General features: G+C 39.5%; 1 protein-coding gene across 2 annotated transcripts; it reads left to right on the forward strand.

The window, feature by feature from the left end:
* Positions 1–29: 29 nt before the first annotated feature.
* On the forward strand, positions 30–20,418 carry cnsta (consortin, connexin sorting protein a). Of its 2 annotated transcripts, none has more exons than XM_010732309.3 (13): positions 30–200; positions 3,179–3,267; positions 3,564–3,902; positions 5,018–5,715; positions 8,045–8,075; positions 9,293–9,379; positions 9,979–10,060; positions 12,458–12,479; positions 12,717–12,783; positions 14,215–14,789; positions 15,081–15,266; positions 17,102–17,255; positions 17,481–20,418. In XM_010732309.3, exons 2-13 carry the CDS (start codon positions 3,255–3,257, stop codon positions 17,687–17,689), a joined length of 2,463 nt encoding a protein of 820 aa, XP_010730611.3. In that variant the 5' UTR covers positions 30–200; positions 3,179–3,254; the 3' UTR covers positions 17,690–20,418. The 2 variants fall into 2 exon arrangements, with proteins under 2 accessions (XP_010730611.3, XP_027137417.1); XM_027281616.1 differs by lacking the exon at positions 30–200 and adding an exon at positions 1,047–1,156.
* The last annotated feature ends 169 nt before the right edge of the window (positions 20,419–20,587 follow it).

Below are 20,587 nucleotides of genomic sequence, written 5' to 3' on the forward strand. Positions count from 1 at the left end.
GTGTAAGGACGGAAGGTGGCGTTAGTGCGTGTTGGATGAGCAGCTTGTGCAGCAGCAGCAGCAGCAGCACAGGCCTGATGACAGCGGTAGCAACGACCCCTGACCGTCTGTTTGAAACCTCCTGTCATTAACAACATCCACAGCAAGTGGCCGATGCTCGAGCCTTCACCTATCAGTCAAGCTTTGTTTTTTTTAAAGCTGTAAGTATAATTTAAACCCGTTCACTATGGCAGAAAGGTGCGATGGTTTGAAAGCTAGTGGATTATTGTGTTTGTTTTAAAGGTTTCCGCCGCGGTGTGCTGCCCAGATGTGTCTACTATACTCGGCTAGCTCACGTTAGCATACAGTAGTTACATTACGTTACGTTAAAGCTACCTAATGTGTCTGTGTGAGGTTAGTGTGACAGTCTGCCGCTGTTTAGCTTCACTGACGGACAGTCATTAGCTCTTAAACATTTAATGAAACATGTACAACACAAGCCTGTTAGGCTGGCGTAACGTTAAATAAACATTGTGCTTGAACGGTAACGATAGCGACCGAGCTAACCTCCTGCTTCTTTAATCAAACCCAGGCTAGGTTAATTAGCCAACCAGCTACTAACCAGTACAAAGTGAGAGAGAGGACAGTCCTTGTCTGCTGTCACCGCATGTGTGACCTGTGTCATGTACGTGTAAAGGGTCCAGCATGAGCTGACGTTAAATATACGTCTGTACATGGCGTTAAATCAAACTTTTAGGTCTAGGTTTGTTAGACAGATCTTTCGGTATCTGACCCACAGCCAAGCCCCACCTCTTTGAGTCACCAGGGTGCAGTTACTGCGATAGTTTACGTCTCATGTGCTACGTTTTTAGTGAGTATGCATGTAAACACTGACAGTCAGTGTCATGTGTCTCTAGTCCTCGTAGTGGCCTCTCACTGGACAAAGGTGGAAGAAACTTCTACACCTTTTTTTTTTTTTTCTATTTGTCCTTTTGGCTGACTTCCCCTTGTCTTCCATTTGTCCTTTCTCCTGTCTTTTATTATTTATGGTCCCCTGTGGAGTAGAGCACAGACAAAAAAGAGGACAGGATGGATTTTTGTGTGGACAGATGGCTCTGGGGGAGAGAGAGACAGGTTACTGTAGACACAAAGAAAACCCACCCAAAAAGCATCACAGGTACAATAACATCTGTGTGTGTGTGTGTAATCTGGAGATCGTTGTTGCATAAGCCTCAACGTCACAGTTGTTTGTCATCACCTGGGACTGTTTTATTTTCTAGAGGGACCTCAGTGTAATTAGACTCCAAAACAGACCCTCATCCCCATACTGGGTTTTATTTGTATCTCAAAGCCATGCTAATATCTACCCATTGGGATCGAGCACATATCCACAGGGTGTTGTCTTATATTAGAATATGTAAAGCTTATGCAACCCAAAGATCATTACAGCGTCATCCAATAGGTTCTTACCTCTCTTTGGAGACAGCCTTCCTCTGCACTGATTCGTTCGTGGACTCATTCCCCGAGGTATTACTCTCTGACATTTATACGTGTTACAAAATTTTTGAGTTTTAATGAGAATATGGACACACAGGGAACCAAAATTGTGCTACGTGTGTTTGTCTTCGTTTGGACGAGTCTTACAGAAAGCAATACGTGGTTGCAAGGAAGAACAATGAACTTGGTGCTGCAGCAAGGACGGCCTTATTCCTCTGAGATAGGCCTTCATTAGCCTGGATGTGTGTATTTGTGGAAGCTATGGGGTGAAAATATCACCAAAAATACTAAAACTGTTACGTTGAAATGACTAGTTAGGGTACCGCTGTGCATATTGTACCCAGGGATGTAGGATAAAGTCAGTGTAATGTTCTCAGAGGATTCATTTGTGTGTTTGTCGGAGGTACATTACATAGAAACATATTAAACTTTTAGATGATTTCACTTGATAACAATGGGTGGAGTTATGTTTCAGTGCCATACTTAATTTTACAGTCTATACCCTCAGTGAGTGAACCTAACCAAGCAACCTAACTGAGTTTTTGTACCTGTCAGTGTTGGTGTTCAGTCTCTGAGTCAGCTGTTAACATTGATAACGCAGTTAAATTAAAAAGCATGCTGTTGCACAACACCGGTTTAGGCTGCACACTGATTTACCAGTTTGTGTACTTGCACTGCATGACCTGCAATGAATCTTGCCTTTGGGAAGCTTATAATTTCCACTGTCAGGAAAGTGTTGGTTTAACTCTGTGTTACTTTCTGAGGCTTTTGTCGTTCCCAACCTTTTTTTTTTTTTAGACCAAGGGGAGAGATTCACAGATTAACAATAAAAACCTTTTCTATGTGAATTTATGATTCCTATAAATCAGTTGGGCTTTAGTATTTTGTAGTGTTGCTGTTTTGGATTACACTGTGTTATAGTTTATAGTATTTTGTCTGTCCAGTGTACGTAAATAGAAGTGGACAATATATGATTTATTGCATCTCAGTGTAATAACATCTCTGTCACTCGTATCCCTTATTTTGTTTTAAGTTTTATACTCTAGGTTCACATGATTAATTGTCACTGTTACTTTGTTTACGTTAACGCTCTCCCCTATGTCATAGATCATTTTACAATTAACATTAACATAGCCAACTTGTAAAGTATCTTAATTCCACTGTCTTTATTTTTCCAGTTCTCGGTCTTGCTCTCTGTAATTAATGTTTCATGTCTCAGTTGCTGATTCTGCAAAAGCTATTGTCGTTGAAATGTTACACCTGAATCTTAAGAATTTGACATTTAGATCGCCCCTTGATCTTAGTTCTTGTGGGCTTGTAGAAACAGGTATTATTTACAGATTAAAGGACACTATTTTGCTGTAGATTAGGGAGTGAGCCAATGTTAACCAATTTAATCCCCCTTAGCCACACTCACAGTTAGGGCTTTCTTACAGGTTTAGGACTTGTACAGAGGTTTCCGTTGTTTGTTTTATTGTTTTTTGCATTCAGGTTTTTCAGTCAGGTTTGTATCTTTAGGCTTAGTGAAAATGTTCTGAAATCTGATTGCTATGTAAGTTGTTGGTAGACAACTGAGGAATGACGCTAAACTTGTTTCACATCTCTCCCTTTCCCTCTCTCACTGCCGTCTGACCTTATCTGTGTTTCTCATACTTTCTGTGATTCGTGACACCCTGTGGTTTGTCTCACTCTGTCTTTGCAGGCTTGAAGAAGGGCTTGTCCAATCTGCAGCACTGACCTTCAGGCTGAAAGGTCAAACACTGTGAGGTTGTTGCCAGATGGATCATGGTGGTGAGTGTTTTAAATTTCACCAAAGCATAACACAAAATATAAGCTCAACAGACTTAATTCACAGTAAAAGCACATCACCTAAATCTGATGAAAATGCTGAAGCTGGATGATGTTTCTTTTTTATGCTGTGGTTGCTTTGATTTAAACTCCAGCTGACCTGTAAATATGGAGTCAAAATCAACTGAATTACATTCATAAGTGTATGAATTTATGTTTCTTTTTTTTATGGGGGGGGAGGACTTTCCTACTTTATTACAATTATTTTAGTTTCATCTGATTCTTTATTTGACCTCCAGGTCAGTTTGAGAGGGAGGGCAGAGTAATGTCCCAGGTCCAGGTGGGCGGTGTTGACCTCTGTGATAACCTGCCCAGCCCTGAAGCTCTCACTGCCCAAACTCGAAATCTCAATGAGACAAACGCGCTCACACAGCCTCAGAGTCTCAGCAACAATGAGAAGGTCATGGAGGAGGACCAGGAAAAGGAAGGATATATGAGAAGAAGCAGAGGGGAAGAGGAGGAAGACATTGATGAGGTGATGAAGGAAGAAGAAGAGGACATGTCAGAGGGATCAAGTTCTTTAATTCGCTGCCAGTCTCCAGACACGCCGATGACTGACTCCTCCTATTCAGAAACTGGTAGGAAACACACACACACGAAAGAGAAACTCATTATAGACAGGCATCAACACACACTTTCACACACCGGCGCTGTTTCAAGTGTTTGCTTCTAACTTTTTTTTTTGATGAAAGTAAACTATTAGGCCATTTACTGGCAGTATAACAAAACAACAGCTGTGCATATTATTAACTTATTAAGTTGATGATGTGTGCCTATTTGCACATCAACAAACACGAGCAATATTAGTATCCATTTGTAGCTGTTTTTTCTGGCCATCTGATGATGACCTGATCTTTTCAAGTCTAACTTCTGAAAAAATAGTTGCTCAGCTTTCTTTGGCTGCCGTTTGTCACTGGGGAGATACAGTATAGTGACTTTTTCAGTCCATTAAAACAGCCAGCTGCTGCTGCAGGAAACAAGCCTGCTGATAGTGAGTGACTGAGATGAAACTATACAGAAATCAGTCAAGGTTAAATGTGATCCTCCATCAAATGTAGGGTAGGAATGTTATGTTTGGCAGTGCAAGATTAGGTACTTTTTAACTATAAGAAACACTCGCTGTGATGTCACTGAGTTTTAGCTTTCACTGCTTTACTCTGATCAAGAAGCAACCGTGCATCGTAATGAAGGCCACCGCTCGGGTCAGCCTCTAGCCTTTTGTGTGTTTTTCTTATAATAATCTGTGTTTGTCAAAACAAACAAATAAAACCAGAATATATCTCACATGTTTACACACAATTCCCTGTTTTAGTACGCATGTACATGTGTGAACCACCTGTTTTTTCAGGTGTTCTCTGAGGTTTATGGAGCTCCATTCCCCCAAAAGACTTACCTTATATCTTGTATCTAACATCTGAAGCAATCCATCTGTTTGTCTATGGATTAGACTGCTTCATTGTTATTATATTCCTGTACTAATTACCAGTCAAGGTGGTTGATTCTCTTCAGCTGCTTAATCTTAATCCTAAATGTAATTGTCAGTGTTGGAGGCACAGTGCTTAACTCAGTCCGTTATACACCTGTGTTCTCACGAGTTTAAACAGCTGTTTGTCAGTCATGTTTCAGCGTGTTCACTGTGCTCTAGTTATTCTCTGTCTTCCTCTCATCTCCCTGCTGCTCTCTTTCCCTCTAGGCAGTCTATTGGAGGCTCCTTATCCCTTCAGCCCTGGGACCAGCCCGGAGCCTACATCCCCTGTCATTCCAGTTGTCAGCTCAGAAACTCCATATCCAATCAGTCAAGTGGCACTGAGCCAGAGTGATGTCAAAGTGGAGTCTCACGCCTCCAACACTGAATCAGGTGCCTCCCACAGAGAGTCCATTACACTGGGACCCAACTTCACCACAGGGCCTATAGATTACACTCCAGTAACTGTGACCTCAGACATGAGGCCTACCAGCCCACCTAGGCCTGCATGTATCACAGAAGCTACAGACACAGGAACAAAAAAATCTAACTTCATTACAGAACAACATACCTCATCCACAGAGCCCGTCTTCAACCGGGGAGTAGCCAGTTCATGTGCAGGACCTGTCACCTCAACTGCAGAGACAGTAACTGCTTGCACCACCTCTATTGATTCCACTGCTATGAGTGCAACGGCAGGACTCCTTACCTTCACCACAGGGCCTACGACTACTGGTACAGAAGCCATTTCCACTACAGGACATATGACCTCAATTTGGGAACAAATTACCTCCGCTCCAGTGCCCACTTGTTTCTCAGTATCCTCCTGCGCCACAGGGCCCATTCCAAGCCCTGCTCTGCTAGAGTCTCTTGAGCAGTTGGCACAAAGAGGAGATGACACTCACCTTCCACAGTACCTTCACCAGGTAACCTGTTTGTCTTGCTTCTGGCATATCTCGGATACTGAGAGCTGTGTATCAGCAGCCACTCACTTGAACAAACACACTTGTATTTAATGGTTTCTTAGTTTCTAAGTTTTTTCTTTCTGTCTTTCTGTCTCTTTAAAATCTTGCTCTTCACACTAGTGAAGTTAAATCACTGTTATCCACTCAGCCCCATAATCAGAACAGCACTTTGTACCCGGGGGCATGGGCGTCTTCAGTGTCTATAAACACAAATACAGACATGCACACAAGTTCACAGATTAGCCACACTACACCAAACACACATGTACCTGCTCCTCTCTCACACACACAGATATGCATGACTGGACATGTATGTTATAGGGTGTGTGAATGTTTCTGTCAGATTGATTTATACATGACTCCAGCAGACACACATGAGCTATGCTTACTTCCAGGCAAACAGGTGTGTGTGTGTGTGTGTGTGTGTGTCTGTGCATGAGTTGTAGAGATTGAGAACGTGAGTAGGCATCTGAACACACACACATGTGTGTCTTGGATGAGTTTATGAATGATGTAGTAATCTTATTTAAGTTATTAAAATAAACTGCTAACAGGTTTTTAGGAAAAAAGAGCGTGGGAGAGAGAGGCAGGGATCACATGTGACCAGAGGTTTTTGAAGCCAACACGATTAGCATAGATATGAATTGTTGGACAGCCAACAAAGAAAGTCAGTGCAGAGGGCCAAAGAATGGACACATTGTTCAGACTTCATTGAGAAACATGTCCAGAAAAAATACAAAGAGATTTGTTTTATATTTAGTTTATAATCGGTTTAATTTGTTGTATCCACTCCACGCCACACTAGTCAAAAATCCTCCAAAATACCACATTAAGACACCAAAATTAAAAACCGATGTGATTTCTCTAAGAATTGCATTTTCTGACTGAATGGCAAGCACGCCTAGTTTAATAGCTGCTCAGATTCCCCCTTATTGACAATATAACCTTGAAACACAGACCTCCTCTGAATGTCTTCAGTCTGTAGTTTGAGCTTGTACAGTTTCATGAGGCTGTGATTATCCTAGAGGTCACAATAGATCATTTTATACAGTCAGCCCAAGTTTCAAAAACTGCTCTCACTACAGTTATGTTGTATGGGGACTAACGTCATCACACATGAATACACTTACTCAGTGAATCCACAAGAGTTTCAGCTTTCCAGTCATACCCAATTTATGCATTTCTTATACTGTTCAGGGACCCCAGTGTGCAGAAATATTCAAATACACTGGACAAAAATAACGCATTTATACTGTATGCAAATACCTGCATGTGTTTTGCCCAAAGCTGCATGAGATTAGCGTTAAGTGGGCATGTCTGTAAAGGTGACAGTTGTGGGTACCTATAGTGCCCGTATTCATTTAGATATTTTGAGAGGTCAAGGGGCAGCATTGAAAATGGCCATGCCATGTTTTTTTCCCTTGCCAAAACATGGAGTTGGCGAGGGTTGGCATCAATATTTGCAGTAGAGCTTTCATATGATATCAGTATCTTCACTCTAACTTTCCTCTCAAAAGACAGTCCACACAGAGTGGGAGAGGTTAAATGTGTTTTATGTCACAAATGTGTGACAAGATCACAAACATTCTCATCAATATCTTCAAGGTAGAGTGAAATTTATAAACTAGTTGTCTTTTCACATCATTTTTGGCGGGGTCTAAAGTTGGACTAAAATTATGTGGATATGTGTGTCGTGGTGTAACTGATGTTAAGAAACAGACAAATTTAAACTTTTGTCAGTGCAGTTACCTTTTAGAGGCCGTTCAGTCGTCACCGCCCCTCACTTCATTAGAAATGCGAGCGCCTCCCCTCCTTTCCTCCTCCTCTCTCTGCCTCACACACACACACACACACACGCACGCGAGCACACACACTTCTCTTGTTCTGTGATCAGCTGAGCAGCATGAAAGCAACACTTGCTGAAGAGAGGTAGAGTGTCTATCATGGTCTCTTATTTTTCTGTCTTGCTTTTCACTCTCACTCTTGCTAACCCGCTCAATTATTTTATTTGGTTTCTGGGATCAGATTCTTTTCTCTGTCATAGTTAATGATTATAGAAGACATTGCAACAGGAGCAGCACAGTCACAGCTCTGTGTAGTGTGGTGTTTCTATATCTTGGGTATTTTCTACTCTGTCAGATCACATCAGCAGTATGAATATTTTAAGTCCACTCAGTCTAGTTTCAGATAGCTGAGCCGGTTTCCTCTATAGCTTCTGTGACATAACTGATTTGATAAAAGCGAAATCTTTATTAAAAGTTGTTCTCTCTCTCTCTCTCTTTCTCTGCAGATTGCTGAGGCCTTTGTCCTTCATGAAGACTGTATCCTTATTCTTATGTCTGAGTGTATTGGAGTTAGTTGGTCGAATTAAGCTTTTATCTCCATTTTGTGCTTATCTCTTGTGCGCTTACCTTGCTGTTTGTCCACACAGGATTTTGCAGTGCAGATTGAATGAATTACTCGATACCTCACTTACTTTACAGATAGTGATCTTAGGGTTAGGGGAAAGAGTAGACCGAGTGGAAAAGAGAACAGCGTAGGAGAAAGGGAGAAGGACGCATGATAAGGCAATCATAAAGAGGGGTAATTACAGAAGGTAATCAGAGAGAGGAAAAACAGAATTAGCTGAGCTGGCTTATGCAGAATGCCCAGAGGCTGATGTGGCAAAGCAGCAGAGAGAAAGTAAGCACACACACAGAGGGAAGCTAGTCATACAGATTAAAACTATTTTGTGACATGACAGGAAAGGAAGTATAATGATTGTTAACAATAATTATGACACAAAAATCTTTTTTTAGTAAAATAGTAATATACTAAACAGCTGAACGTTTTAGCTGTTTGCAAATGAAAGGGTGATCCATTATGCAGATCCTCAGGCTTAACGAAAGAGCTTTCTGTTTTGAAATTGAAATGTTGATTGTCACTGCACAGTGCATACACACAGGCAGACAGGCACACTCACAGGAAGAGACACCCTCATGCAAATGGACTGAAACGCTTACACTCCATAAAGACAAGGTATAAAACAGGGTAGAGTAGCAGGAAGGGATGGGAAGAAGAAAGGCAGGAGAGCGTGCCTGAGAAAGAAATGGAAATATTGACAGGAGGTTTAATCAGAGGGAAGACACGCAGTTGGAGGGAAGAAATGGAAGAGGGAAAGAATAGGGAAAGCTAGCTTAGCTATGTCAAGCATGTATAGATGGTTAGTAAGAGAGATAGAGAAAGCATTGAGCCATGTCAAAGAAGGATTGTGTTTTGGCTGCTCATATCCATAAACATGAGAGTCTGCATCCTGGAGTGCTTTCTCCCTCTATCTCCTTTGGCTTGACTCTGTTTCCTCCTCTCCTTCTCTGTCTGTCTATTTGTCCTCCTCGCTTTCTTTTCTCTCTCTACCGTCTGTCGCTGTAATGCCTCGTGAGCAGAAAACCAAGAGAGTTTTAGAGTTAATGCGTTTTTTTTTTTTAAACTAACCGTTGTCCGTAGGGTCTGTTTTGTGTATGCAAATGTGTTTTTATGTTTTTCTTAACCTGAAGTTCAGACCAGCGGGCATTATGGTGCATCCAACTAGAGAGACTCTATCACCAGAGAATATTGGACAACCTGAATGCACTACAAGAACAGTGGGGTAACACATGCACACACACACACACACAGCACAACACACATACACAAACACAGTGTATGTTTTGTCTATGTAACAATATACTGTTAATATGATTTAATATGTTAAACATTAAGAGTTTTTCTCTACTCTGTTAAGCTGCAGGTTTAAACTTTGCATTAAAACAATGAGAAGAAGTGAGAGTGCTATATCTAGGAATCAGTGATATTCACTGCAGTTCATGAAGTTCATTTATATATGCCACTCACTTCAAAAAGAAAAAAGTATTGTGCTATGTAGCAGCTGCATTTATAATTGAGGCTTAAGGGGTTTCTTTATGCTACTATGCATCATCCTTGTCACTGCATGTGCTCACATGCACAGCTATCAGGTATGAGAATGCTGCTGCCTCTATGTCTCCCATTAATGTATATTTAATGTGGTTTCAGTGATCATAAAGTTCCATCGGAAAACATTTAAAATGAATGAATGTATGAACCCAGATCATCACCCAGAGTTATATTTGTATTGTTTACAAGAGGAGCTCAGCTCTTTGAGGCTCCCTTATAGTTATAACCATGCTTTTAACTATCTGTATATTTGTGTCTTTGCTTCTCTCTTAGAAAGTCAGTGTAGAAGGACTTCCTCCGACCTGGAAACTCAACATCTGGATACCCTTAAACACATCTGCCAGACACACAATCGGTCAGTATGTGTGTGTGTGTGTGTATGTGTGTGTGTACTCTTTGCATGTAGCGTTTTTATTTGTATTCATTTTTATGCTTTTATGGTCTTAAGTCTCAAAACCACAGGAGGACCTTACAATATGTGCTTTATATTGTTTTGTTGAAGTCATAGGAACGTTAAAAATCGTTTGGGAAAACCCAATTTCCCCAAATGGTTGTATTGTACAAAAACCAGTATAACAATGTTAGGAAACATGCTTGTTTGATATTTTAACAGAGTCAGACAAGAATAGCAATATCAGTTTCACTGCAGAAATAGACCTGAGACATGATTAGCTGCAAACTACGCCTTCCAATGACTATGGCTACCAAGATATACATTTTTTACTCCAGCACTGTGTTTTGCTCATTAGTAAACTACTCCTCAATACATACATGTACAAATTTAACATTTGCTATAAGATGCTGCACAGTCGCTTCACTTAGCAACTTGTTGTCAGGAAATCCTTTAACTCTGCTCCTTTGAGAATAAGAGCAACCTAAATACAACAGCTCTGGATTTATAGGAATAAATGTAATGGTGGTTTATTCTACCAAACTTCATTGATCTTTACAATCCAGATTCTAAAAAATTGTGACGCCTTGTAAAATGTATATGAAAACAGAGTGCAATGTAAGTCCTTGCAAATCCTTTTCGACCTATGTTCAGCTGAATACAAAGACAACTAATGCAACACATTCCAGAAAGGTTTGGGACAGAGACAACAAACGACTATGAACATTGTGAAACACCTGTTTGTAACATTCAGCAGGTAACCATGTTGGTTGGTAACAGGTGATAGTATCATGATTGTTTGTGAAAGGGACATTTTCAAAAAACTCGGCCAGAAATGTTGTTGGACTCCTGTTAGAGGGGACTATTTGTCAGTCCAGCAGAATGCACATTTGCAATAATAATATAACAATCTATAATATCATTCAAAGATTCAGAGAATCCAAAGAAATCTCTGCATCAAGGGTCACGGATAAAAACTGAATACCCGTGACCTTCAGTGCATTAAAAATGAATTTATATTAGGATATTACTACATGGGCTTAGAAACACTTCAGAAATCTTTGTTAGCACAGTTCTTTGCTGCATTTACAAATACTAGTTAAGACTCGTGCAAAGAGAAAGCCAGATATCGGCAACATCGAGAAACACCACAGACTTCTCTGGAGTCTGTTTGGAAATCATTATGTCAGTATCAGAATCAGAAATCAGAAATACTTTATTAATCCCCGCAGGGAAATTGTCCTCCGGGCTAAAGAGGAGAAAGACCATCCAAATTGTTACCAGATTATTATTATTAGTTTAAAAGCCAGCATCTGTGATAATAAGTGGGTGTGTTATTAAACATGACTTGGGCACCAAGGTACATACAGGTTTGGAGGAGCGTATGCTGCCATCCAGATGACATCGATTTCAGGGACATACCTACTCATGTCATCAAGACAATACCAAACTACATTCTGCATGTGTTACAACAGTGTAGCTTTGTAGTAAAAGAGTGCAGGTACTAGACTGGTCTGCCTGCAGTCCAGACCTCCCATTTAAAATGTGTATCGCATTAAAGAAGCACAAAATACGACAATGGAGGTCCTGGACTGATGAGAGAATTAAGTTGTATATCATGTAAGAATAGAAAAGAAGTTGTCCGTCTATATTTGGAAAAAACACAAGTTTGTCAGTTTAACATTAAACATCTAATCTTTCGATAGGTTGTAAAGGATTTAGTTTAAATGGTGCATGCATTTTCTATTTTGTTTTCTCTCTGTGTGCTTTTTTGTTTTTCTGCTCTTCCCTGATAGTTGTTCTCTTCTTGCTCTAAGACTAAGCGAAGATTGTGTAAAATCATAATTAGCCACAAGTCAGACTGTTTCTTTAAGTATATAGCATATATAAACTATAGAAAGATTACCTACAATATGTGTGGAGACATATTTGTGAGTTTGAAAGTTGACTTCCCAATGTGATAATCAGTTGACTAGACTATCTTTCTCACTATACACACCCACACATTCTGTATGCTCCAAGTATGTGTGTGTTTGAATGAGTCTGAGTATGTATAACTTGTATGTGTGTGGTGAGCACCGCAGTGATCATTTAAACATATGGCCCTTTGCTGCAGCTGCACTTTCAGACATTTGAGCCATCACACTCCTAAGGTTTCACGTCGCTTAACTTGTGTGCGCACAGACACACACACACACACACACACACACACACACACACACACGTTGTGTTAGCCAGGGAAATGTGTTTGGGCTAATATTAGATCGGGACAGTAGAGAAGGGTCAACCATTTTTTACGTCTTCATTTACTAAAACCAAGAACAGACTCACCATCTCACTCTGTCTCTCTTCTGTTCATAGACCAAGAGCTAAAGATGCTGTGGTAAGACATTCATCACTTTTGTTGTGTGTGTGTGTGACAGAGATTGAATGTACATACATTAGTAAGATAAGGCAGAATAAATTTGTCTTTTGTCCATTTGTGTCCATGCTGTAACCTCTGTTAAGTTTACTGTGCATGTATTCATCAGTTACATTTTAAGTGATCTGTATTTTACTAAATTGTGTAATTTCTGTAAATGTGATATATTTCTTTATTTATCCGTGCATGTGTGTGCAGTGCGCATCTATGGATGTTTTGAGGCTGACGTCAGAAGAAGGTGGTGCACTGCCTCCATGTACCCCAGGTGAGTAAGTGGGTGTATTTATGTCAGTGTGTTTGTATAGGTACTGTTACAAGGCTCTAATGTAAGGATGTCTCACCATTCTAGGGACAGGTAAAATCATTTAGGGATAACACATTTTGGGTAGGTTGAGGGACAGAAGGTAGACCCAGCTGTCACACACACTGATATATGCTCACTCAGTGAGAAGGTGAACTTTACAGATGTAAAAAATGTAACATACATGTTACAACAAAACCTTTTATTCATTAGATTGTTTATTTCCAATGAATGTCTTTGTCCCCAGGCCCTTAAGTTAGTGCCCTGATACATGTAACAAATCTCAGCTGATTTTTGGTTTAACCTTTTTCATTGAATTTTATTATTTATTTTATGAAGTTTGAGCTCTGACTGGTTGGTTAACTATAAACTACAAACCAAATTATAAACCATTATCACAAACCATGAGTACTTTACTTTACGTCCAACCAAACTGGAATATTTCATACCACACAGAAATACATGCAAACCAGTGGACTCTTGAAAGATATGACCTAACTCAAGGACTAGCTTTGACCTGAAAGGAGAATGAGCTCTCAGCTGCACCTTCAGCTCAGTTCAGTTGAACGTTTTGGAAAAAACTAGTAAGTGGACCATAAGTCAACAATGAACTATATAGTAATAGTAATTAGTCTAAGGTGTAAAAAAAACCCCAAAACACTGGTATGTTTCCAAAAGCTCTTATTTGAATCAGGATCATTTTAATGTTCTGACAATTTACATGCTCTTAGTCAAATGTTTTAATGATTAAGACAAAGTTTATGGGAACGTTTCAGGGAAGTTTCATTTCATACTGTGTGCATATGTATTGTATGTAGTGAAAGGCCCATGGTTTGGTCTTTTGTTAGTTGTTGAATCACAGGGGAGTGGAAGCCATATAAGGTGTGAAATGCATGAACTCATTAGCTTTGATGTACCTGACTGTTAAGGAGAGGAACAGGACATAGTGATGATTAGTTTGACTCCCAAAACTTTGGCCGATTATGCACACATGCAAAAAAAAAAAAACAATGTCATGGACTGCAAAGATAAGACTTGTTTTATCAGATCAAGGACATCAGCTTATTAGTTTGGTTCATTGGTATCACTGCTCAACGGTCAGTGCAATCAACGAAGTAACAAAGTTTAATGTCTGTTGAGGACTAGGGGTGGGCATGTGAAGTAATTTCTGTATTTGAGTAAAATTATTACTTGTACTCGAGTACTTGCAAAAAAATCTATTGTAAGAATATGGTCTGAAATGAAACATCCAAGTAAAAATGAGAAATTGAAGAAGAAATTGAAAGAAGTTTTCACTGCCTAAAACAGTCACTGATACCACAGACCATTTCTAATTGATATAATTGTTATAATATAATTGACATAAACCCCACTCTCGTTCTCCTTTTCTTCCAGCCTACAAGGTTGATGGTGGGATGGAAAAGAGAGCCAAAGACGCCTCCCGTTCTCAGAGCAGTCATCCAGTCATACCGCCCATTAATTTAGCTGATGGATTCAGTTCCCCTGAGATCTCAGAAAAGGACAGGGAAGACCCAGACAGGGCATTAGAGGGGAGGGGAGGTTTCCATGGATCTCAGCTGACTGACAAACAGGGCGGTGACAGAGAGGAAGGAGAAGCAAAGGGAGGGGTAGGATACACCACTCCAGTCAAAGGAAATGAACTACACCCCTCTACAGCTGGAGAAATGGATCAGTCCAAGCCTGCAGAGCAGCAGGGAGGAGATTTAGGTCTAACACAGGAAAAGGAGGCAAAAAAAGAAGAGGAAAAGAGGGACGTGGTGGAGGCAGCCCAGGCTTTGGGGATGGAAGATGAGGGAGAGGACGAAGAGGAGGAAAAACGGAAGGAAAGAGACTCTCCTTTTTGTCAGAAGGCTTTGCCAGTGGAGACTCTGGTCAGTGAGACAGAGGTGGAGGTTCAACAGTTGCACAAGGAAGCCCTAGCTGAGAAGAAGCTACATGGGGACACCCAGGTATACATCACAATCTGTTGGTTATTTAAGATACTTTGACTGTAGTCATCATAGTTGTTTTTGTAGTTGTGGTGATTGCAGCTCATGCACTGTGTGAACTACTCAGTTCCTCTATTTATCTTAACAATCCATTGTTCCTCTATTCCTGACTTAACCTCACTCACAGAAGTTTGAATTCAATACGAATGTTTTGTTATAAGCTGTCCAACAGAGAGTAAAGCATCAAAAGGAATTAGTGTCTCCATAACTGTATATTGATATGTAACTTGGTTATAACTGCATTCACTGCAGGAGAATGCTAAAACATGCCTGCACCAGGAGGCCCACCTTCCTCAAGAGACTCATATGAAGCAGCAAGAGCAGGTTGAGGAGGAGGAAGAGGAAGAGTATGAGTACGAGTACGAAGTAGAACAGGCTGACTTCATCAGAGAAGCTGCCTCATTGGACGACATGGCTAAACTCATCACCATAGAGGAGGTGCGTACATCATCATGGTTTTCTCTGGATGAGTAGCTCTTGTGTCGTGTGCAAGTCATGTTACATAGTTTTCAATTAGTTTTTATTAATCATGGACATTTGTGGTGTGCATGTATGTAGAGTTGGGATTATTTGTACAGGTTTGAGTACAATCTTACATGATTTTCTACATTTTGTCTTCCTTAAAGCCTGAATAAATATTGTAGTCAACAGAAATACACACGTAAAATCACAAACAGAATAGCGATTTGACTATTTTAAGGTTTCTGCATGTATTTGGAACTGTCCTTTTTATGGACAGCGCAAGGCCTTCTGCCCTAATGATATTACCTAACCATTAGTTACAAACAATGGATTTGTTTTGCAGACATGGAAGCCAATTTTACATTTAACTCTTCTATACTGAGACAATTATACTTTAAATGTAGTTGTCAACATCCAGCAGGATTACTGTAATAATATTGTTCGTTGTGTCTAGAAAAAAAACAACTACTATATTAGATTTATTCAAAGCATTGCTTGTGTCATTACTTGACTTTAAGCTCAGTTGCTGGTTAATGATTTACTTTTCATGGTTAAATATCTGAAAGAGAAGAAGAAGCGAGCAACATGAACGCAGGAGAGGGAGCTGCAGAGAGATGTAGCAGAGACAGAAAGAACTGAGGCACAATGGCAACCAGAGGAGTGACCTGCTTTTATCACATACTACAGGATGTAGAACAGTCAGGGAGATATTGTTAAAGCAGTGGTAGCTGTAGTACTTTTGGTTCCCTGCAGAACTGAAAATTATCTAAGTGGGAGATTTTAAAATAAATAAATAAGTAAGACATTATGCCAAATGAAACTGTCTTGCTGGTCTAGCACTCTTTCATAAAACTCATCACAAACTATGTATAGCATTAACTAAATATTGCATCTATAGTGTTTACTTCACACTTAACTTTCATAACACAGACATTCTTCCCACATTATAATCTGCTTCCTAGTAAAAGGTCCATAAACTTCAAGTTTTAGCCAACAAAATAAAAGTTAGCACTGATCTATGATCATATTTGTTATTAAACTCAACCTTGTAAGCAGTTTGAGGGTAAATCTTACGTGTGTCGGGCAGCAGGAGGATAACAGCATTATGATGCAATGATGTAACAAGGATTGCTAAATATGACTGATACTCTGCCTGTACTTTATAAGCTTATTATTTGTAAAACTGAAGAGAATGAAATATGCAATGTGACAAGAAAATGCACATTTGGGATGAAAAAAAAAACTACTTAAGTCTTTTGAATGGAACCTGCCTAACATTGAAATTAAAGCCCATTATATAATATATATATACACCGTATTCACATAGTACTGTACTCAGTCAAGAGAAGTTGTTTCAGGTCTTTTTCGAACATCAGAATTGAGGAATGGCTATAAAGTGAAGAAGTGAAGAAGAAAAGCTCTTTCATATGACTGGACCTCTGTGCCTCATTGAAAACTGGCCAATGTTAGTTCTGTCGTACTAACTTTAAGTAAGATCAACAGATGTGGCGTGAACAGTGGATTTGAGTGTGGCCCTGATGTTTTCCACCAGTTGGCCAAAGTGCATTTGCCATTGTTATGTGTTTTAGACACTTGAGCCTGGCATGATTGTTAATGTTAATGTGCATAGGAAAGCAGTTCCTTTTTAAAGTTTGTGTGATGTACTGACCCCTGGTGGACGTGGCTGGTTCTTCCTCATATGTTGTCAGTGTATGAAGATAAGATCAAACTCTATGTTTGGTGTGAATACAAATTATGTTTATGTTAACATACAGTATGTGTCTGTGCTTCATCTCTTTGTTTATTCTCAGGTGTCTCCTGCCTCTGGTCTGGTGTCCATATTGAAGAAGCGAAGTGTTTGTGTGGACAACCTTAGTGTGTCTGCCAGCTCAGAGCCCCGACCAGACAAACTTCCTGCCAAAAGACGAGTCCGCTTCAAGGTCCCTGATGACAGCTATGAGCATGGTGTGTTTGTGTTTATTGCCTATACCTCTCATATTTCTTCATGAACATGGAACTACAGTAAATTGCCTCACGCCAGGATTAAACTTAAGGCTAGTTAACCCAGAACAAATATAAAAATCCTCCACAACAACATTGTTGATGAATTCTACAAACTTCTCTTGTAGCCTACATATTATTAATCTACAGCACCAATTTCTCTCTGCCTCTGTCTTTCTTTCTCTGTAGATGTTGGCGGTGGGGACTCCTGCCTCCTTCTCGTCCTACTTTGTCTGGTTACCGTAGTGATCAGTTTAGGGGGCACTGCCCTTTACTGTGCTCTGGGTGATGCCCACTCCTCTGTCTGTCAGGACTTCTCCAGAAACGCAGACTTCTACATCAGCCAGATACAGCGCGGGATATCTCACATCCATCACTGGTTTACTCCTGGGTCATAGCAGCAACAGTTTGTCAATATCATGGAGCCACTGGCCTTACTGTTTATTACTGTAGGTTCCAGCAGTTCTTGCTACTTCCTGGGACAATATTTTCCGAGGTGAGGGTGCCAGGTGGCTGCTACAGTTCCTGGGCTATGTGGAGCAAATGGCTATTATTATGCTGCCTGATGGGTGACTAAACGATTATATCAGATAGTGTTGGCTTCTATAAGCCTGCTCTGCTGCATTTTTAATGCTCTTTGAATACAACCCCGGTGTTCATTGAGACTACAAGTCCTAGGTCAGATGTCCCTTAACAACACCAGTTTGAAAGTGAAAGCAGAGCAGAGAGAGAAAGAGGATAACCGGAGAATGGAGACTTTATAACAGAGGGGGAAGAAGTGACCTACACCTCCCTGAACCCTATCCAGATTTAACAGGTTGTAAATTTTCACGTTAGATTTAGAAATTCTTCATATGTATAAAGTGTCCTATTGAACACACTTTCACCGTCAGACACTGAAACTCAAGTTTCAAAAGTCAGTGGTCACTAAATAAACTATAGCTGGATACAGACTTTCACTGACTCGCACTGGACTCCACAAGTCACTCCTCTTAGTTAAGAATAAGAACAAAGTCATAACAGCTGCAACCCACTGAGATGTAAAATATATATATATAATGTATAGTTTGTTAACTGGGGGGCACAGAGATGCTCCCTCCACACGCACTGCACAAACAAGAAGTGCCCAAATGGGCATTTTACAAACTGCTGCAACCACCAGTGTTGCTTTTATTGTTGACATTTTTTTAATTCACAAATGAAATTTTAAATTCAACAGGTCTACTTACTTGGAATGAAATCTCTTAGTCATGTCTTAATCAATCTTTGAATGAATGTTTGGAGTTTACTTTGCTTTGTGTCATCTGTGGGGCATTATTGAAAGGGTTATTTTGATATTTATCAACATTGAGCTGCTAATGGACAACGAGCACATCAGATATGTCTCATGGGGGAAAATTACACAATTTCAACGCATATAACAACTGTGATCTTTAGTTATGCATTTGCAATGATTAGTTGCTAAAGAATATCAGCTGCACAGCTTTACATGTACTTTTCCCCCTGCACACATGCGTGTGTCCAGTTGCTGGCCTTTTCTGTAACTACCAACAACAGATTAGCAGTGAGCTGACATGGCTGTCCAAACTGTCTATCTGTGGGTTTCAATGAGTTTGATTTATGTAGCATATGCAACATGTACAGCAACATAGTGCACCTCTGTATATACCATCAGAAGAATGTTTAATATGTTGCACATAAGACTGGTATGATTTTTGTATTTTTTATGATTGCAATATTTCTACAGGCATTGTTGTGTTGGTTCAAAACGCAGGCTTTAAATGATTTGACCAGAAACAAAGCATTTCCATATCCGTGTGAAAGGTACATGCCAGTACCAAAGTTATGCACAGAAAATACTAAAATAATTTTTAAGTTGGTCTGGCAAGATTTGGAATATTTAGATTTAAAAAAACAACAGCAGCAGCAAAAAAGACAATTGTACAGTTGATATTGAAAATTATCCAGTGTACTTTATTTAAAGCACTGTGTCAGTCCAGCTCTGCCTGCCTGTGTGTGTCTGTGTGTTTGCTGTTCTTCAGGATTCTGTGTGTGATTGTCATTGTTTTTTTTTTCTTCTAAAATAACTCTCTTTTTGCCTTCTTCAAGTGTCATCTACCTGATTTGCCATTTTAAAAAAACATACGTGTCTTTAATGTGTTTTGAAAAAAGGCGCTGTGTGAAACAAAGCCTTTATTCTCACATCAGTGCTTTAACTCTTATATCATTTTAAAGCGAATGTTGTCTTATTGGGGTCATCTTACTGCTTACTGCCCAGTTAGGCCTCTGTCATGTTTGTGTCATTTTAACATTTTGCAATGTTTGGTGTTTTATTAATTGTTTTTTCCTTTCATTTGCTGAATTAGTGAATGCCATAAAAAAGTCTTAATTGTCAGGAAGAAAACGACCTCTATCAAAGAGGAGTGATTCACGTGTCTTACCTATGCATTTATAACAGTTTAAGATAAAGCTGTATTATCTTTTTCTCACATGGTGTGTAACTTACAAAAACCTTACAATCTGTTTGAGGTGTGAGGTTTTTCCAGGACATAAGGAATCGTCGATTCATTCATGTTTTTTATTTGCACATGTCGTCTGGCTGGTTCAGATGAGTATCACTCAGAAAACCTCTTATTTAATCTTCTGATTTTAATTATTTATAATATGAGGGATGTCACGTTGTAGGTGGTTAAGGAAAAAAAAAGGTGCATCTGTTTTTCTTTGCTGGATTATTGTTTGTTCATCTCTTAAATTGCCATTTGTTCTTAAGAAGGCTTTTATAGAGAATTAAATTTTTGTTTTATAACCTATAACACCAACACCTGGGTCATCATTATATTTAGTTTATTCTCATTCATTTTCCATTATAAGTTGATTACAAACGGGTGAGTTTGTGTTTCTGTTGTCATTATCATCATCTCTGCACACAAGATTGTTAAATGGTTCATTTGTTTTACCCAGTTGGTTTTTAACAGACGTAGAAATAACGTAGAAATGAATGAATGAATGAAGTCATGATTTTTTTTGTGTGTGAATCAGTACCTGATGAAAGGTGTTTTATGCATTGATTGATGAACACTTTGTTCTTACGGATTGTAATAAGAAGATGAGGTTTTTATTTTTTCTTGTTAAGAAACAGCTTTTCTCTGGTATGTCTCTTGTTAAAGCCGTTAAAAAAAAACATTGTTTGTGAGCCTCGACTCTGTCTCCTCTGCAACAATACTGACCGGTGTTGTTCATACCATTAGAAGTTAATGGAAGAGACTTGGTATTCAGAAATTTTGAAGCTCACCTTC

Source organism: Larimichthys crocea, chromosome VIII (assembly GCF_000972845.2).
Source record: "Larimichthys crocea isolate SSNF chromosome VIII, L_crocea_2.0, whole genome shotgun sequence".
In the NCBI taxonomy this organism is placed as follows: Eukaryota; Metazoa; Chordata; class Actinopteri; family Sciaenidae; genus Larimichthys; species Larimichthys crocea.